General features: G+C 36.3%; 2 protein-coding genes across 2 annotated transcripts; both read right to left on the reverse strand.

Moving 5' to 3' along the window:
* Nucleotides 1–60: 60 nt before the first annotated feature.
* Nucleotides 61–19,127, reverse strand: LOC124913816. The gene is made up of 13 exons (XM_047454233.1): nt 18,897–19,127; nt 18,305–18,811; nt 17,673–17,963; nt 3,952–17,481; nt 3,780–3,866; nt 3,423–3,677; nt 3,072–3,326; nt 2,713–2,970; nt 2,383–2,613; nt 2,038–2,268; nt 1,684–1,914; nt 1,328–1,558; nt 61–776 (listed from the first exon to the last, which is right to left on the reverse strand). The coding sequence occupies exons 1-13, from the start codon at nt 19,041–19,043 to the stop codon at nt 168–170; spliced, it is 16,863 nt and encodes a 5,620-aa protein (XP_047310189.1). The 5' UTR covers nt 19,044–19,127; the 3' UTR covers nt 61–167.
* Nucleotides 19,128–19,204: 77 nt separating this feature from the next.
* Nucleotides 19,205–22,468, reverse strand: LOC124913818. The gene is made up of 3 exons (XM_047454234.1): nt 22,322–22,468; nt 19,830–20,468; nt 19,205–19,741 (listed from the first exon to the last, which is right to left on the reverse strand). Exons 1-3 carry the CDS (start codon nt 22,361–22,363, stop codon nt 19,379–19,381), a joined length of 1,044 nt encoding a protein of 347 aa, XP_047310190.1. The 5' UTR covers nt 22,364–22,468; the 3' UTR covers nt 19,205–19,378.
* Between the last annotated feature and the right edge of the window lie 5,190 nt (nt 22,469–27,658).

Raw genomic sequence — 27,658 nt, forward strand, 5'->3', positions numbered from 1 at the left:
TGTATTCCATGAAATTATTTAGTTACAATAATTTATGAGTTTTCAACTTACTTTACATGTTTACAATCATGAATTTATTCACACAATAAATGAACATACCAAATATCCACTTTAATTTATTACAATACAATATGATTTAACATGAACACAAGTTTCTGAAGACCAACTTATTTGTCAATTCTAGGAGATGGAGGCTTTGGGTGAGGGGATGACTTTCCAATTATGGCTTTCTTTACCTTAGCAATCGAGTGCTTGACCTTTGATCCGACACCTGAGAGTATATTGTGAGATTTCTTTGGTGTGTGTTTGATATCTATGTCTCTTGAGGCTTCTACCATAACTGGAGCGTCAGACCCTGAATCTTGTCCTTTGTGTTCATCTCCTTCATCATTTTCTTCATCTGTCTTTGCCTCTTCAACATGCTTTATTTGTGTTCCCTCACTTTTCTCTTCTTTATTATCGCCTATCAATTCATTCTCTTGGATTGATTCATCAGTTACTTGTGGTGCCTTCCTCATGGATTTCTGCATTAGGTCTGATAGTGATAGCTTAGTAGGTTCTAATTCGGTGAACCTCTCCTTGACCTCTTCAGATTCTTCATCCACATTTCTTTCCTCATTTAGTAAATCCGTAGATGAATTCTTGGCATGTGGAGAATCAATAGATTTCTTGATTTGATTTTCATTTTCTTCATCATTGTCTATAAGTTTGTTGCTATCTGTCTTAGTTTCTTTGAGCTTCCCCTCATTCTCCATTGTTGACAGCTCCACTGGCCCCTGCAGAATATTGATCGATCAGATTTAGATTTTTGTAAAACCTTTTTGGACCTTTTAATTCTACTGTATTTTGGTAGATGTTTTTTGACTTGAACTGTTATGCTGATTTTAAATGTTATGCATCTAGAATGTAGACTGATCAGGTTATGCAAAAATTAGGTAGTCTAACCATTTCAGGACTCTCAAATTCTTCATATTTTCTGTTGGTTTCTCAGACTTCTGTATTAGAAAGATTGTTCGGTTTCTCTTCCAAGATTTGTTCTTTTATTTTCTTCTGGGAATATTTCTTAGCTCATTATGAGGCCTTTACTTCTTATCAGGAGCACTATGTTTTGTTTTGAATTTAGTATCTATTCTAGGATGCTTATTGGAAGATTAATATTAAAATCATTGTTGAATTTTATCAGTAATTTCTTTATTCTTTTTTGGCATACTGAGGAATATCATTGCTCTTAGAATCAACACAAAAATATATGCCAGAAAATTAGTCTGTTACTGAGTATCCTACATTTATGTAGTCTTTATGCAGAATGAGAGTAATGTTCTCGTACCTCTTTAGTTAATACTTCTGTTGGTTTGATGCTGACTTCTGTGTCATCGTCCCCAGTTTGTAGGTCCAATGTAACTATTTCTGACTCCACATCCTTGTCTCTTGCGTTCTCTTCCATGGGATTGACAAGTGCTATATCCTCATGGTAAGTTTCGGTGACAACTTTGTCTTCAGCAGTGAATAGTTCTTTAGTATCTTGATTTGTGGAAACATCTTTACTCCACTCAATTGACTGCACAAAATAAGCCTTTAGTGTGCTGCAAGTATTAAAGGATGGAACATATTTTGTGTAGTATGTGTCAAATCATGCTCTATATTTATGTAGTCATTATGCATAATGAGAGTACATTATCATACCTCTTTAGTCAATACTTTTGCTGGTTTGATGCCGACTTCTGTGTCACCACCCCCAGTTTGTAGGTCCAATGTAACTATTGCCGACGTCACATCCTTGTCTCTCTCATTCTCTTCCATGGGGTTGGCAAATGCTCTTTCCTCATGGTAAGTTTCAGTGACAACTTTGTCATCAACAGTGACTAGTTCTTTAGTATCTTGATTTGTGCAAACATCTTTACTCTGCTCAAATGACTGCACAAAACAAGCCTTTAGTGTGCTGCAAGTATTAAAGGATGGAACATATTTTGCGTAATATCTGTCAAATCATGCTTTATTTATGTTGTCTTTATGCAGAATAAGAGTACATTATCATACCTCTTTAGTCAATACTTCTGGTAATTTAGTACTGACTTCTGTGTCATGATCCCCAGTTTGTAGGTCTAATGTAACTGGTGATGACTTCACATCCTTGTCTCTCTCGTTCTCTTCCACGGGGTTGACAAGTTCTCTTTCCTCAAGATAAGTTTCGTTGACAACTTTGTCTTCAACAATGACTAGTTCTTTAGTATCTTCAATTGTGCAAACATCTTTACTCTGCTCAAATGACTACACAAAACAAGCCTTTAGTGTGTTGCAAGTATTAGAGGTTGGAACATATTTTGTGAAATATATGTTTTATTTATGTAGTCTTTATGCATAATAAGAGTAACGCCATCGTACCTCTTTAGTTAATACTTCCGTTGGTTTGATGCTCACTTCTGTGTCATCGTCCCCAATTTGTAGGTCCAATGTAACTAATACTGATTTCTCTGCCTTGTCTCTCTCGTTCTCTTCCATGGGGTTGCCAAGTGCTCTTTCCTCATTGTAAGTTCCTCTGACAGATTTGTCTTCAACACTGATTGGTTCTTTAGTATCTTGATTTGTGCAGACATCTTTATCCCGATCAAATGACTGCACAACACAAACATTTATTGTTGAATATTCTCCCCCTTTTCCGAAACATAGTATGTAGAAGCAATTTATTTTTAAAATTTAATGATATAATCTTACCTCTTTCTCCCCATCCTGATTCTCTATCTTCTCTGTTATGGTTGTTGTCTCATCTTCTTCCTTGGGACTCACTACATTCACCTGAACCCCGGTTTCATATTGAGGAGAAGTTCCAACATTGATAATTGAAGCATCTTCACTATTTGCAACTCTTTCAACATCTTGAAACTGGTTTTCTAATTTTTTTCCCACATCTTCACTCGTTTCTTCATCCCCGCCTTCTGTGATAGTTCCCTGCTCATATATTCCTAGAAAAACCTGTATTTTCAAGAACATGATCATTAAATTCAAATATGACAACTGCAGGAAGTGGACATTAAAAGCAATTTATTCTTAAACTTTAACCCATATATTCTTACCCCTTTCTCCCCATCATGGATCTCTATCTTCTCTGTTACAGCTGTTTCGTTTTCTTCCTTGGGTCTCACCACATTCACCTGAAGCCCTGATTCATATTGAGGAGAAGTTCCGACATTGATAATTGAAGAATCTTCACTAGTTGTAACTCTTTCAACACTTTGAAACTGACTTTCAAATTTCTTTTGCACATCTTCACTGGTTTCTCCATCCCCACCTTTTGTGACAGTTCCTTGCTCACATATTCCTTGAAAAGCCTGTGTTTTTTCAATAATATGATCATTAGATGCAAAAATGATAGGTGCAAGAAGTGGACATTAGAAGCAATTTATGTTTAATCCATATATTCTTACCTCCTTTTCACCATCCTGGATCTCTATCTTCTCTATTATGGCTGCTGTTTCATTTTCTTCCTCTTGACTCACCACATTCCCCTGAAGTCCTGTTTCATATTGAGGAGAAGTTCCAACATTGATAATTGAAGCATCATCACTGATTGCAACTCTTTCAACATCTTGAAACTGGGTTTCAAATATTTTTTCCTCGTCTTCATTGATCTCTCCATCCCCACCTTCTTTGACAGTTTGCTCACGTATTCCTGGAAAAACCTGTGTTTTTTCAAAAGTATGATCATTAGATTCAAATATGACAGCTGCAAGAAGCAGACATTAAAAGCAATATATTTTTAACCTTTAATCCATATATCTTACCTCTTTCTCACCATCCTGGATTTCTGTCTTCTCTGTTATGGTCACATCTTCATTGGTTTCTCCATCCCCACCTTCTGCGTCAGTTCCCTACACAGTTTTTTCCAGGAATATGATCACTAGATTCAGATATAGTTGCTGCAAGAAGTGGACATGAGAAGTAATTTATTTTTACCTTAAGTAGTCCTTCACGAGAAGGAGGTGTTTGAACATCAACCGTTTCTCTAGCAATTCTTTCAGAATCCTGGACTTGTGGTTCAGTTATACTTTGAATTCTATGGACCTCATCACCCTCAACTGGCCTTTCCAAAACATGATCATTGGATTCAGATGCTAGTGTACTTTCTTCAAGTTCAGCCTCATATTTGACAATCTTCTCCACAGTTGCATTTTCTGCATTGTTGCATTCTTTTAATGGAACTGGAGACTCAATGGCAGAAAGTAGTCTTGTTTCATGAGTAGGAAGTGTTTGAACATAAAGTGTTTCATCACTCACACTTCCAAAATCTTGTTGCTCTGAGATTTTCTCACTTTCCTTGACTTCGTCAACATCTTGTGCACTTTGACCCGAAAAATCCTTAAGCGATCTTTCCAGAATTTTATCATTGGATTCAAATGCTATTTCACTTTCTTCTTGTTCAGCCTTGTCTTTGACAAGCTTCTCTATAATTGTGTTATTGCTTTCTTCTAACGCAAGTGGAGTTTCTATGGTAGGAACCTCTTTTAGGTCTGCTACATAATCACGTGTGTTCAAAACATTACTTGCACTTTCATCATCCCCATCCTTGGGATTTTCATCTATGACAAGTAGTCCCGTTTCATGAGCAGGAGGTGTTTGAACATCAAATGTTTCAGTATCAGCAACTCTGTCTTGATATCGTGGTTCTGATATTTTCTCAATTTCTTCGACTTCATCAACCCCTTTTGCATTTTGTCCTGACAACGCCTCATGTGACCTTTCTGGAATTTGATCATTTAATCCAGATACTATTTCACTTTCTTGGAGTTCAGCCTTGTCTTTGACATGCTTCTCTAGAGTTGCATTTTTACTTTCTTCTAGAGAAACTGGAGACTCTAGGGCAGGAACCAATTTGAGATCTGCTACTTCGTTCACAGTTTTTAGTGTTGTATCATCGTCCCCATCCTTGGGATCGACTTTGAGGTCTGTTACATCATCCTCTAAATTCACAACTTTATTTGCAGTATCATTATCCCCATCCTTGGGATCCTCATCTATCTGAATCAGTCCTGTTTCATGAACAGGAAGTGTTTGAACATCAAAGGTTTCAGCTTCAAGAACTCTTTCGAAATCTTGACATTCTGGTTCTGATATTTTCTCAATTTCGTCGACTTCATCAACTCCTTGTGCACTTTGTCTTGGAAAAGCCTCAAGTGACCTTTCTTGAACTTGAACATCGAGTCCAGGTACTATTTCACTTTCTTTCAAGTTGGCCCTGTCTTCAAAAAGCTTCTCCAGAATTGCGTTCTTTTTTTCTTCTAGCGCAAGTGGAGACTGTATGGCGGGAACTACTTCGAGGTCTTCTCCATAATCCTCTTTTCTCACATCTTTATTTGCAGTATCATCCTCCCCATCTTTGGGACCGACATGAAGTAGTTCTGTTTCATGAGCAATAGGTGTTTGAACATCACCAACTCTTTCAAAATTTTGACAATGTGGTTCTGATATTTTCTCGATTTCCTTCACTTTGTCAACACCAACATCTTGCGCACTTTGGCTGGTTAAATCCTCAAGTAACCTTTCTGGAAATCGATCATCAGTTTCAAAAGCTATTTCATTCTTTTCTTCCTGTTCAACATTATAATGGAAAAACTTCTCCGGATTTTCTTTTTCTGCATTCTTGCTTTCTGCTAATGAAAGAGGGGACTCTGTGGTAGGAACCACTTTGACATCTGCTACATACGCGTCTGAATTCACACCTTTACTTGCAGTATCAATTTCTCCATCCTTGGGATCTTCATCTACCTGAAGTAGTCCTGTTTCATGAGCAAGAGGTGTTTGAACATCTAGTGTTTCAACATTAACAACTCTTTCAAAATCTTCACATTGTGGTTCTGATATTTTCTCAAATTCCTCGACGTTGTCAACCTCTGGTGCAGTTTGGCCTGCAAAAGCCTCAAGTGAACTTTCTTGAACTTGATCTGATTCAGGTGCTATTTCACTTTCCTCCGGATCAACCTTGTCTTCCACAAGCTTTTCTAGAGTTGCCTTCTTGCTTTCTTCTAGCTCAAGTGGAGACACTGTGGTGGGAACCACTTCGAGGTCTTCTACATAATCGTCTATGATCACACCCTTATTTGCACTTTCATCATCCCCATCCTTGGGATGTTCGTCTACATGAATTTCTTCTGTTTTACGAACAAGAGGTGTTTGAATATCAGCAACTATTTCAAGATCTGGACCTTGCGATTCTGATATTTTGTTAATTTTCTCGACATCAGCGATCCCTTGTGCACTTTGGTCTGTTAAAGCCTCAAGTGACCTTTCTTGTTTTTGATCATCTAATCCAGGTGCTATTTCTCCTTCTTTTAGTTCAACCTTGTCTTTGAGCTTATCTAAAGTTTCCCTCTTGCCTTCTTCTAGCGCAGGTGGAGACTCTATGGTGGGAACCACGTCAAGGCCTGCTACATAATCATCTATGTCAACTCCTTTATCTTCACATTGTAGTTCTGATATTTTCTCAATTTCCTTGACGTTGTCAACCTCTGGTGCAGTTTGGCCTGGAAAAGCCTCAAGTGAACTTTCTTGAATTTGATCTGATTCAGGTGCTATTTCACTTTCCTCCGGATCAACCTTGTCTTCCACAAGCTTTTCTAGAGTTGCCTTCTTGCTTTCTTCTAGCTCAAGTGGAGACACTGTGGTGGGAACCACTTCGAGGTCTGCTACATAATCGTCTATGATCACACCCTTATTTGCACTTTCATCATCCCCATCCTTGGGATGTTCGTCTACATGAATTTCTTCTGTTTTACGAACAAGAGGTGTTTGAATATCAGCAACTATTTCAAGATCTGGACCTTGCGATTCTGATATTTTGTTAATTTTCTCGACATCAGCGATCCCTTGTGCACTTTGGTCTGTTAAAGCCTCAAGTGACCTTTCTTGTTTTTGATCATCTAATCCAGGTGCTATTTCTCCTTCTTTTAGTTCAACCTTGTCTTTGAGCTTATCTAAAGTTTCCCTCTTGCCTTCTTCTAGCGCAGGTGGAGACTCTATGGTGGGAACCACGTCAAGGCCTGCTACATAATCATCTATGTCAACTCCTTTATCTTCACATTGTAGTTCTGATATTTTCTCAATTTCCTTGACGTTGTCAACCTCTGGTGCAGTTTGGCCGGGAAAAGCCTCAAGTGAACTTTCTTGAATTTGATCTGATTCAGGTGCTATTTCACTTTCTTCTGGATCAACCTTGTCTTCCACAAGCTTTTCTAGAGTTACCTTCTTGCTTTCTTCTAGCTCAAGTGGAGACACTATGGTGGGAACAACTTCGAGATCAGCTACATAATCGTCTATGATTACACCTTTATTTGCAATTTGATCATCCCCATCCTTGGGATATTCGTCTACATGATGTTCTTCTGTTTCACGGACATGAGGTGTTTCAACATCAGCAACTATTTCAATATCTGGACCTTGCGATATTTTTTCAACTTCATCGATCCCTTTTGCACTTTGGTCTGTTAAAGCCTCAAGTGACCTTTCTTGTATATGATCATCTAATCCAGGTGCTATTTCTCCTTCTTTCAGTTCAACCTTGTCTTTGAGATTATCTAAAGTTTCCCTCTTGCCTTCTTCTAGCGCAATTGGAGACTCTATGGCGGCGGGAACCACTTGTAAGTCTGCTACATAATCGTCTATCTCAACACCTTTATCTTCATACTGTGGTTCTGATATTTTCTCAATCTCCTCGACGTTGTCAATCTTTGGTGCAGTTTGGCCTGGAAAATCCTCAAGTGAACTTTCTTGAACTTGATCTGATTCAGGTGCGTTTTGACTTTCTTCCGGATCAACCTTGGCTTCCACAAGCTTTTCTAGAGTTGCCTTCTTGCTTTCTTCTAGTTCAAGTGGAGACACTATGGTGGGAATCACTTTGAGGTCTGCTACAAAATCGTCTATGATTACACCTTTATTTGCAATTTGATCATCCCCATCCTTGGGATGTTCATCTACATGAAGTTCTTCTGTTTCAAGAACAAAAGGTGTTTGAACATCAAGTGTTTCAACATCAGCAACTATTTCAAGATCTGGACCTTGCGATTCTGATATTTTCTCAATTTTCTCACCTTCAGCGATCCCTTGTGCAATTTGGTCTGTTAAAGCCTCAAGTGACCTTTCTTGTATTTGATCATCTAATCCAGGTTCTATTTCTCCTTCTTTTAGTTCAACCTCGTCTTTGAGCTTATCTAAAGTTTCCCTCTTGCCTTCTTCTTGCTCAAGTGGAGACTCTATGGCTGTAACAACTTCAAGGTCTGCTACATAATCGTCTATGTCAACACCTTTATCTTCACATTGTGGTTCTGATATTTTCTCAATTTCGTCGACGTTTTCAACCTCTGGAGCAGTATGGCTTGTAAAAGCTTCAAGTGAACTTTCTTGAACTTGATCTGATTCTGGAGCTATTTCAATTTCTTCAGGATCAACCTTGTCTTCCACAAGCTTTTCTAGAGTTGCCTTCTTGCTTTCTTCTAGCTCAAGTGTAGACACTATGGTGGGAACCACTTCGAGATCTGCTACATAATCGTCTATGATTACACCTTTATTTTCAATTTGATCATCCCCATCCTTGGGATTTTCGTCTACATGAAGTTCTTCTGTTGCACGAACAAGAGGTGTTTGAACATCAAGTGTTTGACCATCAGCAACTATTTCAAGATCTGGACCTTGTGATTCTGATATTTTGTCAATTTTCTCGACTTCAGGGATCCCTTGTGGACTTTGGTCTGTTAAGGCCTCAAGTGAACTTTCTTGTAATTGATCATCTAATCCAGGTGCTATTTCTCCTTCTTTTAGTTCAACCTTGTCTTTGAGCTTATCTAAAGTTTCCGTCTTGCCTTCTTCTAGCGCAAGTGGAGATTCTATGGCTGGAACCACTTCAAGGTCTGCTACATAATCGTCTATGTCAACACCTTTATCTTCACATTGTGGTTCTGATATTTTCTCAATTTCCTTGACATTTTCAACCTCCGGTGTAGTTTGGCCTGGAAAAGCTTCAAGTGAACTTTCTTGAACATCATCTGATTCTGGAGCTATTTCACTTTCTTCCGGATCAACCTTGTCTTCCACAAACTTTTCTAGAGTTGCCTTCTTGCTTTCTTCTAGCTCAAATGGAGACACTATGGTGGGAGCCACTTCGAGGTCTGCTACATAATCGTCTATGATTACAACTTTATTTGCAATTTCATCATCCCCATCCTTGGGATGTTCGTCTGCTTGTAGTTCTTCTGTTTCACTAGCAAGAGGTGTTTGAACATCCAGTCTTTCAACATCAGCAACTATTTCAAGATCTGGACCTTGCGATTCTGATATTTTCTCAATTTTCTCGACTTCATCGATCCCTTGTGCAGTTTGGTCCGTTAAAGCCTCAAGTGACCTTTCTTGTATATGATAATCTAATCCAGGTGCTATATCTCCTTCTTTCAGTTCAACCTTGTCTTTGATCTTATCTAAAGTTTCCCTCTTGCCTTCTTCTAGCGCAAGTGGAGACTCTATGGCTGGAACCACTTCAGGGTCTGCTACATAATCGTCTATGCCCACACCTTTATCTTCACATTGTGGTTCTGATATTTTCTCAATTTCCTCGACATTTTCAACCTCTGGTGCAGTTTGTCCTGGAAAAGCTACAAGTGAACTTTCTTGAACTTGATCTGATTCTGGAGCTATTTCACTTTCTTCCGTATCAACCTTTTCTTCCACAAGCTTTTCTAGAGTTGCCTTCGTGTTTTCTTCTAGATCAACTGGAGACACTATGGTGGGAACCACCTCATAGTCTGCTACATAATCGTCTATAATTACACCTTTATTTGCAATTTCATCATCCCCATCCTTGGGATGTTCGTCTGCTTGTAGTTCTTCTGTTTCACTAGCAAGAGGTGTTTGAACATCCAGTCTTTCAACATCAGCAACTATTTCAAGATCTGGACCTTGCGATTCTGATATTTTCTCAATTTTCTCGACTTCATCGATCCCTTGTGCAGTTTGGTCCGTTAAAGCCTCAAGTGACCTTTCTTGTATTTGATCATCTAATCCAAGTGCTATATCTCCTTCTTTCAGTTCAACCTTGTCTTTGATCTTATCTAAAGTTTCCCTCTTGCCTTCTTCTAGCGCAAGTGGAAACTCTATGGCTGGAACCACTTCAGGGTCTTCTACATAATTGTCTATGTCAACACCTTTATCTTCACATTGTGGTTCTGATATTTTCTCAATTTCCTCGACATTTTCAACCTCTGGTGCAGTTTGGCCTGGAAAAGCTTCAAGTGAACTTTCTTGAACTTGATCTGATTCTGGAGCTATTTCACTTTCTTCCGGATCAACCTTTTCTTCCACAAGCTTTTCTAGAGTTGCCTTCGTGCTTTCTTCTAGATCAACTGGAGACACTATGGTGGGAACCACTTCGAAGTCTGCTACATAATCGTCTATAATTACACCTTTATTTTCAATTTGATCATCCCCATCCTTGGGATGTTCGTCTGCTTGTAGTTCTTCTGTTTCACTAACAAGAGGTGTTTGAACATCCAGTCTTTCAACATCAGCAACTATTTCAAGATCTGGACCTTGCGATTCTGATATTTTCTCAATTTTCTCGACTTCATCGATCCTTTGTGCAGTTTGTTCTGTTAAAGCCTCAAGTGACCTTTCTTGTAATTGATCATCTAATCCAGGTGCTATATCTCCTTCTTTCAGTTCAACCTTGTCTTTGATCTTATCTAAAGTTTCCCTCTTGCCTTCTTCTAGCGCAAGTGGAGACTCTATGGTTGGAACAACTTCAAGGTCTGCTACATAATCGTCTATGTCAACACCTTTATCTTCACATTGTGGTTCTGATATTTTCTCAATTTTCTCGACGTTTTCAACCTCTGGTGCATTATGGCTTGGAAAAGCTTCAAGTGAACTTTCTTGAACTTGATCTGATTCTGGAGTTATTTCACTTTCTTCCAGATCAACTTTGTCTTCCACAAGCTTTTCTAGGGTTGCCTTCTTGCTTTCTTCTAGATCAACTGGAGACACTATGGTGGGAACCACTTCGAAGTCTGCTACATAATCGTCTATAATTACACCTTTATTTTCAATTTGATCATCCCCATCCTTGGGATGTTCGTCTGCTTGTAGTTCTTCTGTTTCACTAACAAGAGGTGTTTGAACATCCAGTCTTTCAACATCAGCAACTATTTCAAGATCTGGACCTTGCGATTCTGATATTTTCTCAATTTTCTCGACTTCATCGATCCTTTGTGCAGTTTGTTCTGTTAAAGCCTCAAGTGACCTTTCTTGTAATTGATCATCTAATCCAGGTGCTATATCTCCTTCTTTCAGTTCAACCTTGTCTTTGATCTTATCTAAAGTTTCCCTCTTGCCTTCTTCTAGCGCAAGTGGAGACTCTATGGTTGGAACAACTTCAAGGTCTGCTACATAATCGTCTATGTCAACACCTTTATCTTCACATTGTGGTTCTGATATTTTCTCAATTTTCTCGACGTTTTCAACCTCTGGTGCATTATGGCTTGGAAAAGCTTCAAGTGAACTTTCTTGAACTTGATCTGATTCTGGAGTTATTTCACTTTCTTCCAGATCAACTTTGTCTTCCACAAGCTTTTCTAGGGTTGCCTTCTTGCTTTCTTCTAGATCAACTGGAGACACTATGGTGGGAACCACTTCGAAGTCTGCTACATAATCGTCTATAATTACACCTTTATTTGCAATTTCATCATCCCCATCCTTGGGATGTTCGTCTGCTTGTAGTTCTTCTGTTTCACTAGCAAGAGGTGTTTGAACATCCAGTCTTTCAACATCAGCAACTATTTCAAGATCTGGACCTTGCGATTCTGATATTTTCTCTATTTTCTCGACTTCATCGATCCCTTGTGCAGTTTGGTCCGTTAAAGCCTCAAGTGACCTTTCTTGTATTTGATCATCTAATCCAGGTGCTATTTCTCCTTCTTTTAGTTCAACCTTGTCTTTGAGCTTATCTAAAGTTTCCTTCTTGCCTTCTTCTAGCGCAAGTGGAGACTCTATGTCTGGAACCACTTCAAGGTCTGCTACATAATCTTCTATGTCAACACCTTTATCTTCACATTGTGGTTCTGATATTTTCTCTATTTCCTCGACGTTTTCAACCTCTGGTTCAGTTTGGACTTGTAAAGCCTCAAGTGAACTTTCTTGAACTTGATCTGATTCAGGTGCTATTTCACTTTCTTCTGGATCAACCTTGTCTTCCACAAGCTTTTCTAGAGTTACCTTCTTGCTTTCTTCTAGATCAACTGGAGACACTATGGTGGGAACCACTTCGAAGTCTGCTACATAATCGTCTATAATTACACCTTTATTTGCAATTTCATCATCCCCATCCTTGGGATGTTCGTCTGCTTGTAGTTCTTCTGTTTCACTAGCAAGAGGTGTTTGAACATCCAGTCTTTCAACATCAGCAACTATTTCAAGATCTGGACCTTGCGATTCTGATATTTTCTCTATTTTCTCGACTTCATCGATCCCTTGTGCAGTTTGGTCCGTTAAAGCCTCAAGTGACCTTTCTTGTATTTGATCATCTAATCCAGGTGCTATTTCTCCTTCTTTTAGTTCAACCTTGTCTTTGAGCTTATCTAAAGTTTCCTTCTTGCCTTCTTCTAGCGCAAGTGGAGACTCTATGTCTGGAACCACTTCAAGGTCTGCTACATAATCTTCTATGTCAACACCTTTATCTTCACATTGTGGTTCTGATATTTTCTCTATTTCCTCGACGTTTTCAACCTCTGGTTCAGTTTGGACTTGTAAAGCCTCAAGTGAACTTTCTTGAACTTGATCTGATTCAGGTGCTATTTCACTTTCTTCTGGATCAACCTTGTCTTCCACAAGCTTTTCTAGAGTTACCTTCTTGCTTTCTTCTAGCTCAAGTGGAGACACTATGGTGGGAACCACTTCGAGATCAACTACATAATCGTCTATGATTACACCTTTATTTGCAATTTGATCATCCCCATCCTTGGGATATTCGTCTACGTGATGTTCTTCTGTTTCACGAACATGAGGTGTTTGAACATCCAGTGTTTCAACATCAGCAACTATTTCAATATCTGGACCTTGCGATTCTGATATTTTCTCAACTTCATCGATCCCTTGTGCATTTTGGTCTGTTAAAGCCTCAAGTGACCTATCTTGTATTTGATCATCTAATCCAGGTGCTATTTCTCCTTCTTTCAGTTCAACCTTGTCTTTGAGCATATCTAAAGTTTCCCTCTTGCCTTCTTCTAGCGCAATTGGAGACTCTATGGCGGCGGGAACCACTTGTAAGTCTGCTACATAATCGTCTATCTCAAAACCTTTATCTTCATATTGTGGTTCTGATACTTTCTCAATCTCCTCGACGTTGTCAACTTTTGGTGCAGTTTGGCCTGGAAATGCCTCAAGTGAACTTTCTTGAACTTGATCTGATTCAGGTGCGTTTTCACTTTCTTCCGGATCAACCTTGTCTTCCACAAGCTTTTCTAGAGTTGCCTTCTTGCTTTCTTCTAATTCAAGTGGAGACACTATGGTGGGAATCACTTTGAGGTCTGCTTCATAATCGTCTGTGATCACACCATTATTTGCAATTTGATCATCCCCATCCTTGGGATGTTCGTCTACATGAAGTTCTTCTGTTTCACGAACAAAAGGTGTTTGAACATCAAGTGTTTCAACATCAGCAACTATTTCAAGATCTGGACCTTTCGATTCTGATATTTTCTCAATTTTCTCGACTTCAGCGATCCCTTGTGCACTTTGGTCTGTTAAAGCCTCTATTGACCTTTCTTGTATTTGATCATCTAATCCAGGTTCTATTTCTCCTTCTTTTAGTTCAACCTCGTCTTTGAACTTATCGAAAGTTCCCCTCTTGCCTTCTTCTAGCGCAAGTGGAGACTCTATGGCTGGAACCACCTCAAGGTCTGCTACATAATCGTCTATGTCAACACCTTTATCTTCACATTGTGGTTCTGATATTTTCTCAATTTCCTCTACGCTTTCAACCTCTGGTGCATTATGGTTTGGAAAAGCTTCAAGTGAACTTTCTTGAACTTGATCTGATTCTGGAGCTATTTCACTTTCTTCCGGATCAACCTTTTCTTCCACAAGCTTTTCTAGAGTTGCCTTCTTGCTTTCTTCTAGATCAAGTGGAGACACTATGGTGGGAACCACTTCGAAGTCTGCTACATAATCGTCTATGATCACACCTTTATTTGCAATTTGATCATCCCCATCCTTGGGATGTTCGTCTACATGAAGTTCTTCTGTTTCACGAACAAGAGGTGTTTGAACATCAAGTGTTTCAACATCAGCAACTATTTCAAGATCTGGACCTTGCAATTCTGATATTTTGTCAATTTTCTCGACTTCAGCGATCCCTTGTGCACTTTGTTCTGTTAAAGCCTCAAGTGACCTTTCTTGTATTTGATCATCTAATCCAGGTGCTATTTCTCCTTCTTTTAGTTCAACCTTGTCTTTGAGCTTATCTAAAGTTTCCTTCTTGCCTTCTTCTAGCGCAAGTGGAGACTCTATGTCTGGAACCACTTCAAGGTCTTCTACATAATCTTCTATGTCAACACCTTTATCTTCACATTGTGGTTCTGATATTTTCTCTATTTCCTCGACGTTTTCAACCTCTGGTTCAGTTTGGACTTGTAAAGCCTCATGTGAACTTTCTTGAACTTGATTTGATTCAGGTGCTATTTCACTTTCTTCTGGATCAACCTTGTCTTCCACAAGCTTTTCTAGAGTTACCTTCTTGCTTTCTTCTAGCTCAAGTGGAGACACTATGGTGGGAACCACTTCGAGATCAGCTACATAATCGTCTATGATTACACCTTTATTTGCAATTTGATCATCCCCAATCTTGGGATATTCGTCTACATGATGTTCTTCTGTTTCACGAACATGAGGTGTTTGAACATCAGCAACTATTTCAAGATCTGGACCTTGCGATTCTGATATTTTGTCAATTTTCTCGACTTCAGCGATCCCTTGTGCACTTTGGTCTGTTAAAGCCTCAAGTGACCTTTCTTGTATTTGATCATCTAATCCAGGTGTTATTTCTCCTTCTTTCAGTTCAACCTTTTCTTTGAGCTCATCTAAAGTTTCCCTCTTGCCTTCCTCTAGTGCAAGTGAAGACTCTATGGCTGGAACCACTTCAAGATCTGCTACATAATTGTCTATGTCAACACCTTTATCTTCACATTGTGGTTCTGATATTTTCTCAATTTCCTCGACATTTTCAACCTCTGGTGCAGTTTGGCCTGGAAAAGCTTCAATTGAACTTTCTTGAACTTGATCTGATTCAGGTGCTATTTCACTTTCTTCCGGATCAACCTTGTCTTCCACAAGCTTTTCCAGAGTTGCCTTCTTGCTTTCTTCTAGCTGAAGTGGAGACACTATGGTGGGAACCACTTCGAGATCTGCTACATAATCGTCTATGATTACACCTTTATTTGCAATATTATCTTCCCCATCCTTGGGATGTTCGTCTTCATGAAGTTCTTCTGTTTCACGAACAAGAGGTGTTTGAATATCACGTGTTTCGACATCAGAAACTATTTCAAGATCTGGACCTTGCGATTCTGATATTTTCTCAATTTTCTCGACTTCATCGATCCCTTGTGCACTTTGGTCTGTTAAAGCCTCAAGTGACCTTTCTTGTATTTGATCATCTAATCCAGGTGCTATTTCTCCTTCTTTAAGTTCACCCTTGTCTTTGAGCTTATCTAAAGTTTCCCGCATTCCTTCTTCTAGCTCAAGTGGAGACTCTATGGCGTGAACCACTTCAAGGTCTGCTACATAATCGTGTCTGTCAACACCTTTATCTTCACATTGTGGTTCTGATATTTTCTTAATTTCCTTGACGTTGTTAACCTCTGGTGCAGTTTGGCCTGGAAGAGCCTCAAGTGAACTTTCTTGAACTTGATCTGATTCAGGTGCTATTTTACTTTCTTCTGGATCAACCTTGTCTTCCACAAGCTTTTCTAGAGTTGCCTTCTTGCTTTCTTCTAGCTCAAGTGGAGACACTATGGTGGGAACCACTTCGAGATCTGCTATATAATCATCTTCGATTACACCTTTATTTGCACTTTGATCATCCCCATCCTTGCGATGTTCGTCTACATGAAGTTCTTCTGTTTCACGAACAATAGGTGTTTCAACATCAGCAAGTATTTCAAGATCTTGACTTTTCAATTCTGATATTTTCTCGACTTCATCGACCCCTTGTGCCGTCTGGCTTGTTAAAGCCTCAAGTGACCTTTCTTGTATATGGTCATCTAATTCAGGTGCTATATCTCCTTCTTTCTGTTCAACCTTGTCTTTGAGCTTCTCTAAAGATGCGTTCTTGCTTTCTTCAAGTGCAAGTGTAGATTCTATGGCGGGAACCACTTCGAGGTCTGCTACATAATCCTCATTGTTCACGACTTTATTTGCAGTATCATCATCCCCATCCTTGGGATCTACGTGAAATATATCTGTTTCATAAGCATTGGGTATTTGAGCATCATCAACTCTTCCAAAATCTTGACACTGTGGTTCTGATATTTTCTTGATTTCTTTCACTTCGTCTACCCCAACATCATGTGGACTTTGACCTGGCAAATCGTCAAGTGAGCTTTCTGGAACTCTATCATTGGTTTCGCTTTCTTCATGTTCAACATTATCTTTTACAAACTTTTGTGGATTTGCCTTTTCAACATTCTCCGTTTCCGCTAATGAAATTGGAGACTCTATGGCATGCACAATTTCTATGTCTGCTGAATAATCCTCTATATTTGTACCTTTATCTGCAGTATCATTAGCTCCATTCTTGGGATTTTCATCTACCTTAAGTAGTCCAGTTTCATGAGCAGGAGGTGTTTGAATATCAAGTGTTTCAACATCAGCTGCTCTTTCAAAATCTTGACATTGTGGTTTTGATACTTTCTCAATTTCCTGGACTCTGTCAACCCCTGGTGCTGTTTGGCCTGGAAAAGCCTCAAGTGACTTTTCTTCAACTTCGGCAATATTTGCATCTGAAATTTCAACACTGGTATTGCAAACATCAACGGTCTCATGTTCTACTACCAGAGGTTGTGAAACCAGGCTAGAATTTCTTTCAATTGTCACGTTTTCATGCTTTTCACATGAAATAGCATCAGTTTCCTTCACAGAATAGTGATCAAACTGTGCTTCTGTCAAGAACGTTTCTTCTATTATCAGCGCGGGTGCATCATCATCATTTGCATCATACTTAATGTCTTGTTCTGCATTCTCATCCTTGATTTTCTCTTCAGACGGATCAGAAGTTCTGGTTGTGAAATCCCCAGGTTCTTCAATCACCTCCAAACTTTCTTTTTCAACTTCTGTTGACATGGACAATTCTTCTGCATGCTGTCCCAGATCTTCTGTGATCTTGTTTTCAGAAAATCCACTGTCAAAATAGTTTGCTTCATGATCATGTAATGTTGTTGAATCTGGGACCGTTGCCTGTTCAACAAGAATACACTTTGTTATTAGAGATGGCAATTTTACTTTTTTTGCTTGAGACCCTTAGAATAAATTTCTTGCCCAGCCTTCTCTAATGTTTTTTTTTAGAATAAATACCTTCTTTAAATTTTAAAAGAAAAGAAATAAATAATAGACTGAAGGAAAAAGGCTAAACTCCATGACTGACTAACCTCTTCAGTTAAAGTTTCTTCTTCTTCTTTACCAAGATCTTCCTTAGCTACTGAACTGTATTTTATATCCTCATTAGTGTCATTCTCAACTCCTTTGTTATCTTGTATAGTTGGTTCTTCTCTAGAACCAGTCTGATAACTGTAGCTCTCTTCCAGGTTGTTTCGTTGAGTGGTATTAATGTCATCATCGTTTTCTAATGATCCAGCAATAAATTTGAGTTCTCTGCTATTGTCTAGTGACTCAATATTTTGTTCCAGTGGAATGTGTAATCCTTCAGTATAAGATATCACCTGAATTTGTAAACAAGTAACACTCAGTGAACTAGTTAGATATGCATTGATGAATACTATCTCATGTTTTATCTGCCTTCGCAATTCCTGAACCATGAGTAACCTGTCGTTGGTGTGGTATTGATTTACTCTTCCATTTTATTTATGTTTAAAATTTTAATTTGATTTAGTAGTTTTTAAGGCCAATATATCTCTAAGTGCATAACTATCATGTGAGGTACTAACGATCACCGCTCAAGGAATGTTAACATGGAATCAAACCATGGCTCCAAAGGGTTTCTGTCAAATAATTGCTTTATAGAAAGCCATAGGAGGGTGGAGAATAGTTGTTTTTGTATTACCTTTTCTGTAACCGTGTTGCTGCTGCCTGTTTCAGCTTCACTCACATAATCTTGAGCTTCTGCGTCTAATTCCACTCTCTTCTCTATTTCTATGGCTTCCCTTGAGCTGCTTGAGGCGAAGACATGCTTTTCACAGACTGCTTCTTCATTATCTGCCACAGTAATACTGCATCCTTCAAATTGTAACTGATCGTCCTTTACTGACATGTTGTTACCAGTTTTGTCTCTTTCTGGTGCCATGTTTGACAATTCTTCTTCTTCTAGTATATCCAAGGGTTTCTCATCTTTGGAAGCATTTGGTTGTTCTATCTCATCTTTAGATACCTCAGGATCTGAGGCTTTTCCATCATCCAAACTTCTTTCTTGTGATGTTATCTTCCCTTCTGATGTTACTAAGTGGATTTTATTCAAGTCTTCACTTAGAGTTTCATAATTTAGTGCCATGGCTTCTACCTTCTCTGTGAATTCATTGTCCGAAGCTTGTCCTGTAATGTTTGTTTCCCTCCCCTGTAATGGCTTATCTTTCTGTTGATATGATATAGATAACAAACATAGGAACTTTAATATATTCAGCTTTTGTGCATAAATGTACCTCTTTTTCTGTTGTAATTGGAAGTTTAAATCTCCTCTCATCTTCATCTTCCAGAATAATTGAAGGATCCAGTTCTTTGATGGCATTGGTCTCCACTTCTATACTCGCCTGATACCTCTCAATTCCTGTGATTCCTAGTATCAACATCTCTGTGAGAAGGTTTGAAGTTAAAGTATTTCTGTTCTAAAAGAAGCATCCTTACATTGTTTCTTACTACCATCTTATGTTAATCTATGGGTGGTATGTAGGTCAATGGTGATCGGCGAGTGAAGAAATTGTAGAGGGAATCATCACATCCCTTAAAGTAACTTCAGTATTAAAACATTCAATTCATAATTCATCAATAACTAAATTTTATGTTCACATTACACAGGGTATTATAGATAACAAGTCAATCTAATTCTAGTAGATGGAATTCTAAGATAAACATAATTATTGTAAACTTCCATAAATATTTTGACATCCGTATTTTACCCTTGGCATTAAATGACTAGCATTAAGGATATGTAAGAACTCAAGATCTGGAGCTTACCTACTGTTGTAGTTTCAATTTCTGTATTAGGAGCTTTCTCTTGTTGCTCTGGGTCTTCATTCAATCCATATACAGTAGCTTTTGTTGATGGTGTCATCTCTATTTTCTCGGTTCCCTCTGGACCTGTGTCAGCTTCGTTATTCACCTGCCCATGCTTCTCTTCTTGATGAACTTCAAATGTCTCATCAGCTTGCCCCTTAGAGTTTGTGGGAACTTTATCATGGTCTACACCCTCTAGTTGTACTTCTTCCTCATTAGGGAAATGAGTAAGTTCAATCCTAGCCTTCTCATCCATATTAGCTGTTGGTAGACTCTGCATCACAAATATAACTTGTATATGTACAATGATATGGTGAACTAACAACAGAAAACTAAAGCTGAATTTGTTTTCATGTTCATACATCTTGCTCTTCCGGAGGGATCTTGTTTATGTCATCAGTAATTTTGTTGTTGATCCTGCTTGCTTCAGCAATGACTTCTATTGAGTGATCAACTGATTCTTCCTTCTCCGTGTTGGTATTTATTTCTGCATACGGACTTTCAATAATCTCCTGAGTCTGTTGTGCAGCTCCAGTTTTCGAACTTTCAATAATTTCTTCAGTTGGTTCATTTCCTTGCACGAGAATCTCCCCTTCCCCTGAGTTCTCCTCCTGCCTCCATGTTTCAGTTTTTCCATCCCCTACAGACATGATGCCATCATTTGATATACCATCATATTCCTCCTGCAAGCTATGTGTTCCTTGTTTCAGACTCCAATGAATTTCACCGGTATCTTTTTTCAGCAAACCAGTGACAACTGGGGGTGGCTGCAAAAAAGGTTCACCCACAGTTGACCCAGTGTGACCCACATCATCAATCTCCACCTTTTCATTCTCAACGACATTTATTACTTGACCTTCCTCTGTCCTTGGAAAAACTGTTACAGTTTCAGAAGGTTGGCTAGTCCATGATTCAACCTTTTCCTTTTCTTCTGTGACAATTTTATTTATGATTGTGTTGGTGAGGTCACTTATGATCTCTTTGTCTTCCACCTTATTTATCTGTAAGCAATTAGAAATAAAAGAATTAGAATCTACTTTTAGTTTTCATTGAAGACCCCTCTATTCTTTTCATTGCTTTTTCCTTCTCTGCTTGCTTATCAAACCTTCTCCTCGTACTAATCAAAAATTGATGAAGCATAATTATTTGGAAGTATTATTGAAAGATACTCCATGAATATTAGATCACTGATATATGATGTGAAGGCAATACATTAGACTAGTCACTTGACGTGCAGAAATTTTGTGCAATCATTAGAGTAAAATGACTTCCTTTTTCTAATGTTAACATCTAACTTGTTAGATCAGAATCTCATTTGATTAAAAAGATTGAAGACCATATTGATAATGCTGTTTGAACTTTATGTCCATTTGGAGGTGCAATATATGCACTACTATTTTTATGTTTAGAGCTTTTCACATCAAATGTGTTTAGGTAAATAACAGGGTTGAATGGTCACTATTGCAGGGGTGGTTGGCTAATCAAGTTGAAATCAAATGATTGTTTAGTCTTATTTGTCACGGTAAAAGGGAAAGCAGTTGATAAAATGAAATACAACCCTGACAGACTAAGAAATTGTTATTATTATTTTGAAGAGTTAAAAGCTCTATATTAAGATTACAGAAGTGGGACATCATTACATACACACACCAATCCAAAGAACATAAATAAATGGAAGAAAATAAGGTAAAATTGAGAAAGATCATAGGACCTACATAAGGTCAGCATACATCTTAAAGATTGACACATAATCTGATACAAGGGGAAGGGTTTTAGGGCTAATTCCCTATGGTGTAACTGGACGATTGGAGTGTAAGTATCCATTAAATTACTTGTGCTATAAAACATCGCAATTTTTTTGCTACATGTAGCTCAGCTCTAGGTAAATTTAGTCGATTTTGACTTTGTTCTCAAGTAATTCCAGCTGGATTTTTATGTTCAAACTTTATTTCAATGTTTTCATAGTCCAAAGCTGTATTAGTATTGAATTGAAACATTTTCTTCCATATACTTGGATAATCATTAGAATAATATGTGGACACCTATGATTTTAGTTTTTTCACAATGATATTACTACGGATCAAATAGAATTTATGAGAGATGAACATATCAGCTATAACTCAAAGTGAACAGTTAGATATTTGAGGTTTACTATTTTTCAAACTTCATTATTGACTTAAATTCAGTTAGGGAGTTGACTCAATCAAGTGATTATTAAGCTTGAACTACAATTACTCTACTCATGAACAGCTGACATCTGATAAAATATTATGCAGTTAAGAACTTGATGGACATTTTTTAACTCAATACAACTTTACTAGTGTTGCTGGGATGAAAATAGGATTTTTTTTTTTTTTTTGTTTTCCTTAGTTCTTGAATCGATTGTTATCAGATTATTTGCAGAATAAAATATATATATCAGTGATCGTGGCGGAGCCTTGATGATAGAAAAGGAAGAATGGAAGTATGTTGTTTGTTTGATATTTTGACAGACTTTATGACATATTGAAAGGGTGGATATTGAACTTAGAACACAAAAGCCAGAAAATGAAGAAGGTAGAATTTTGATCTTTAGTTAGATACACTCAAAAGGAGGTGATCAGTGTGGACACTGATCTTGTAAATCACTGTTCTACTTTTAATTTCTCTTTTAGCAAAAAGAATTTGATCTTTAATATGCTGGAATCGATGCAGTGAGTTCTCTTCTTTGCATAAGTATCCAGGATTTCATCAGACATGTTTTACATGTTAATTCTGGTGATAAATCTTCTAACTGGTTAACTCATGCTGAAGCAAGGAAAATTTTTTTTTTTGAAAAAGTAAAAAATAATTAATACAAGAAAGTAAAGCTTACAGTAGCGGTTATGGGATCTTTAACACCGGCTTCGGTTGCCATTCCCACTAGAACTGTAGATCCTGTTGCTTCAGCCAGAAGGTATTTCTGTATATCTTCCTTCTAAAATCCCATCTGCTGTGAGTTTTTTTGCATTCAAAATTTTGAATTCTGACGTGTTGATATATATGTTGAAGTGTACAAAAACTGACAAAGGGCCACTTGTTATATGCTGTCATTTTTGTATGAGTTGGCCACAAGTATAAATGGCCAATTGAAGGATCATGCTCATGGTCCCACAGCTAATTACATTACTTAATTATGCTGATCAGTGATCAGACATTTACATAGAATAATAATGAAACTGTTCATTATAATTACCCTTCATATTTTTGTCTTTCACAGTATTATGATGCAGTTACATGCTAAATTTTCACTCACTTCATTGTAATTATTAGGTAATGTAAAACCCATGTGGACATGTTCTTGGACTAGCGCGCATCACGTTATGTGTTCCCCTTATAGTAAGTATCTTAATTAGTTTTTACTTTTCTTTGAGAAAGCTGCTTTCAACTTTTTCGTGGAGCCGGTATATACTTGAAAGGTATAAACTTTGACAGGGTAATTGATCATTCTTTTTTTTTTTTCCCTTGGTATTCCCAGCAATAAATTCTTGGGCAAATATGTTCCTCAATATTCTTTCCTTCATTATCTGCAGGGTTTGACCAAAGAAATTGATATCTAACAGGAGTATATAAGCTTATAATTTCGGAAGTTTTGTGCCTTTGGACCAGGAAAAGGTAACTTAGTTTTACAGCATATTCAATTCAGACTTAGTAGTACAACATATATAGTATATAACTGTTGATTTGCATTTGCATTAGTTAGTGAAAATATCAAATCGTTAGGTCAGTTTTAGTGGTCCTGAAACATTGAATGAATGAGGAAAGTCTTACTTGAAACTTTCTTTTAAGATAACTATGATTAGTTTTTGAATTTTCATGGACTTGGAGAGCAATACTTATCTATACTCAGCAGGGTCCACCAGGAAGTACCTTGATAGGGAAAACTAACTACTCTTGGTACATAAGTTATTTTTATTAAACACTTACTAGCTAAGCTAATATTATGACAAGAAATTCAAACCATTTTTAGTATATGTTTATAAATAAATATAATACTAGATTTTGATCAGTTCTTGTTTAGACAAGATTATTTAAACTATATTTAATTAATACTAAAAGGCATGCGGGGGCTTTGAATGTTAGAATGTATGATCACCAAAAGGGGGGTCATTCTTCATATCGAATCATGGCCCTTTTAGCAAAAATTTATTAATAGGATTTATTTATCTGATCTTTTATCAAATTTTCTAGTGTAGTAGTTATTATATATTGTATAACATGATGAATGGACATCATGACTGATTCAAAATTATATATTTTAGGATGAGTAAAATCTATGCACCTTTCATTTTCATGATGAAAATGAAAACAGGGTGATGAATATAATATCTCGTACAATAATAATGCATCTTGAAACTGTTTGCATGCATCTTTCGGTGCGGGTGGGGAAAAATGTGCCGTCTTAAGGATGATGATGATGTGGACATACAGGGTGTCATAGTTGGACATCTCTGATTAAATGCCAAACATCCATGTGGCAGGTAGACCCACCCACATTCACTCCTTACTAATTGTGAAATATTTAATTACTCAAATGTATCAACAAAATCATTTGATTTTTTCTTTTCTTTATTTATACATTTCTTACTAATTCATTTACTATTTAATAATAGAATTTTTTTAATTTTTTTATAAGAATGGTAGAAATTTTAACTTACCGGTCATCTATATTATCAACTAATAGGCCAATCTATTTTGCATAATCATAATCTTATCTCAAAATTATATAGGACTATTTAATGATTTGTGTTTCATTTCATATACAAATCATTTTTTGAATCACGATCTAGAATGTATTATTGGTTTTTGGCTTTATTTGCTGGTATGAAGAATATTTTCTGATTATAACATAGTATTCTGATCTTTGATGTGATAATATAAATATATATACATATATACTTATTATCATGTATTAATATCATTATTTTATTTTAGAATTCTACATAGTATAATCTTTAGAGGAGTGATAGAGGGAGGGAATTTGGTGAGGAAATTTGGTGAGGGAATTTGGTGAGGGAATGACGTGGCATCACCTTCATTGGTTGGAAAATGTAAAAGTGGGAGGAAAGAGAGAAAAAAGAGAAATTATTTAATTTTTTCAGCGAATAAGATTATGCCACGTCATTCCCTCACCAAATTCCCTCACCAAATTCCCTCACCTAATCATTTCTCTAATCTTTAATAGTTATGACTTTTGATTTAATTTAAAGTATGTTGATCTTTGATCTCTTAAAAATTACTATGATTATTTGAGTTATGTTAGTAGATTTAGACTTTAATCAATTAAATTAACTAATATGATTTTTTCAAAAAATAAAATAGAATAATTATAATTATTCTTTTCTTTGTTTACTTTTTTAAGGGGATATTAGTCTTAAATTATTTCATTATCAACAATGGAATGGATGGAGTTGTTTCAATAATTATATATTTCTTTTTAGTAAGATTGTCTAAAAGAATTACTTTTTTTTTCCAAGTTAATAAAAACATTAGGTATCACATGTATTAATTTAGTTTATAATAGTTTGTTGGAGCTCATGTATTGACTCTTTTTTTTTCTTTTTTATTTAAAAAAGTTCCCTGCTCCACTGGGTGGATTTGATTCACACAAGTTGGAGTAGTTTTTTTTTCTGTCTATCTCAACTTCAATGTTTTTGAGCTATATCGAAAGGAGTTGACCTGAATAAGTGATTTACATAAATCAGGCCTCTTATTATACCTATTTTAATATCACCATTGAAAAATTAAAGGCTCTATCTTTCAAAAAATATATATATTACCATTATTTAAATAAGAAAATTGCTAATTAAAAAACTAATAGACAGAATCATTACATAATCATATATTGTATTTGGTTTAAAAGTGTTTTCATAAAAGACAAGATTGTGATAATAATTCTCAAACATTTAATTTAATTTATTTTTGTTAATTGGCTAACATGCAAGTTGCTTCAGCCTTTATTCTTTATTTAACAAATCAAACCGACCAATATGTAACTCTTTTGACATTTCTTGGCCGCCCCTACGTGGGTTATTGTAGACATACTGATCCATCCATTGCTTTTGTGGTGAGTAGGGATGGAGTATGTCTAATTGCCATGCCTGTTCTATATTCGGGAAAAAAATATTATTATCCTGTGTTGTTCTGTTTCCGTAAAATTTTTAAGACACCTTCTATACTGTATTTTCAACCAAAAAAAATTACAATTATATTTTATTTTTATATAGTATATATATTCAAAATAATCAGTCTAAAACTCTTATAAAATATATAAATAAATATATTACTGACGATATATAATTATTATTTTTAATTAGTGTTTTATAATTCCTATCATTACAGGTATATTGTGAGACACTTATTATAATTTTCGATAAAATATTTCTTATTCTTAAATATATATTATTTCTTCCATTAAAATTAAATTAAACTCTACTATTTTAGGTAACATTTATTTTTTTTATTTTTCTGATTTAAATTTTATTTTATCATTTAAATTATTAATGTGTTAGGCTAGTTTGGTTTGGTATATATATATAAATATATATATATATATATAAATATATATATATATATATATAAATATATATATATATATATATATATATTAAAGTTAATGTAATAAGATATAAATGATAGTCGTTAAGCATAACGACAAAAATAATATAAAAATATACTAGTGTTTACCTAGTCACGAAACACACCCAAATCAAATCACAATGAGATTAAACATTTGAGCGTAACAATGAAACATAAAAAAAAAATGTTCATAAACTAACAAAAACAAAACGAGTTTAGAGGTCTTTAAAAAGATCAATTAGTTCACCGATTGCATTCACCGGTTTTCTAAAAAATTCTCCTATATCGTCATAATAATAGCATTGAGCAGTAAACGTATTGGTCGACCCCAATCACTGAACGTCATACGGTTCCTTTCGAGCCAAATAGTGCATTAGAAAATAGTCGGGATAGGAACTCATCAACTCAATCCAATTGAGCTCACAGTTTCTATCCATACATTCCAATAATCGGCGATTTACTCAGACATCACTCACTCAATGTCAATCATGTCCCAAAGTAAGCTCCAAATTGCAGTCACTTATTTACAATACAAAACAAGTTAGATGTCGTCTTCACCTTTTTACAACACATTCTGCAACTATTAACCATTATGCACTATTTTTTTATACATGTATATCATATGTCAAGACCCCTCCATACATAACACTCCATCAAAAAAATAGATTTTTGAAAGATTTAGAATCTCACAACTCCTCCCATAAAAAATCATATGGGGTAATTTTCGTAAATAATTTGTAACATTGATCAACCTTTAAAATCAATATCTTACCAACGTAAGATTTCACAAGAAAAATGAATCATCACATTGCGACTCACTAAGAGCATCATCCTTTCATGTAAGGTTACCTCTCTATTATTAAGTCTTCTCCTATATCTAATTCTACTCGCGAAACTATTCGAACGTTGATCGAACATGTTCTTGACCGAAACATTTCTACATATCACGGCTGAAACGAGGGTTGGGAATGATAATGCAAGACTTTTAACACTACGCCAAATATCGTCCCAGAAGTTGATCGATTAGTCATCGTCTACCGAGAATTGGCACAGCCCACGAAAAGACTTCCACATAGTAGATATGTCTCTCCAAACGCTATAACCAACTGGTTGGGGGCAAGTTTTGGTGAACCATCTAGAACAATTATTTTCATATTTGCATCTTATCATATCAACCCATAAACAGTTAGGCTCTAAAAGAATCTGTTGCACCATTTTGACAAGAAACCTTTGTTGAATGAATCTAAATCGCTGTTTCCCAAGTCCCCTTGATCTTTGAATTTCTTCACTTTAGCCCAACTCACCAAATGTCCAAAGAAAGACTTGGAGGATTCTTAAAGTCGGTTTGGTTTATTTCAATAACCCGAATCCAAAAAACATCATTTCACTCTTTCTCTCTTTCATCCCATCATTTAATTTATTAACTAAAATATTAAAATATTCTATATTTTAAATTTTTATTTTATCATTATATATTAATATCTTTTAATTTATTTTAAAAAAAAAATACGTTTCTCAAAATCACTATTCATCATAAATTTTAAATAATTCAAGTTATTGAAATACCTCATCCATACGAACAAGATAAAAATGA

This window comes from Impatiens glandulifera, chromosome 9 (assembly GCF_907164915.1).
Source record: "Impatiens glandulifera chromosome 9, dImpGla2.1, whole genome shotgun sequence".
NCBI classification, from domain to species: Eukaryota; Viridiplantae; Streptophyta; class Magnoliopsida; order Ericales; family Balsaminaceae; genus Impatiens; species Impatiens glandulifera.

Coding starts and splice junctions, on each gene's coding strand:
- LOC124913816 (XM_047454233.1), bottom strand. CDS start 19,043: ATGTTGATACTAGGAATCACAGGAATTGAGAGGTATCAGGCGAGTATA. Junction 17,482..17,672: donor AAGAAACTTTAACTGAAGAG/GTTAGTCAGTCA, acceptor CTTGTTGAACAG/GCAACGGTCCCAGATTCAAC. Junction 2,971..3,071: donor TCCATGATGGGGAGAAAGGG/GTAAGAATATAT, acceptor TTGAAAATACAG/GTTTTTCTAGGAATATATGA.
- LOC124913818 (XM_047454234.1), bottom strand. CDS start 22,363: ATGGCAACCGAAGCCGGTGTTAAAGATCCCATAACCGCTACT. Junction 20,469..22,321: donor AAGATCCCATAACCGCTACT/GTAAGCTTTACT, acceptor AATTGCTTACAG/ATAAATAAGGTGGAAGACAA. Junction 19,742..19,829: donor TCCCTCCGGAAGAGCAAGAT/GTATGAACATGA, acceptor TTTGTGATGCAG/AGTCTACCAACAGCTAATAT.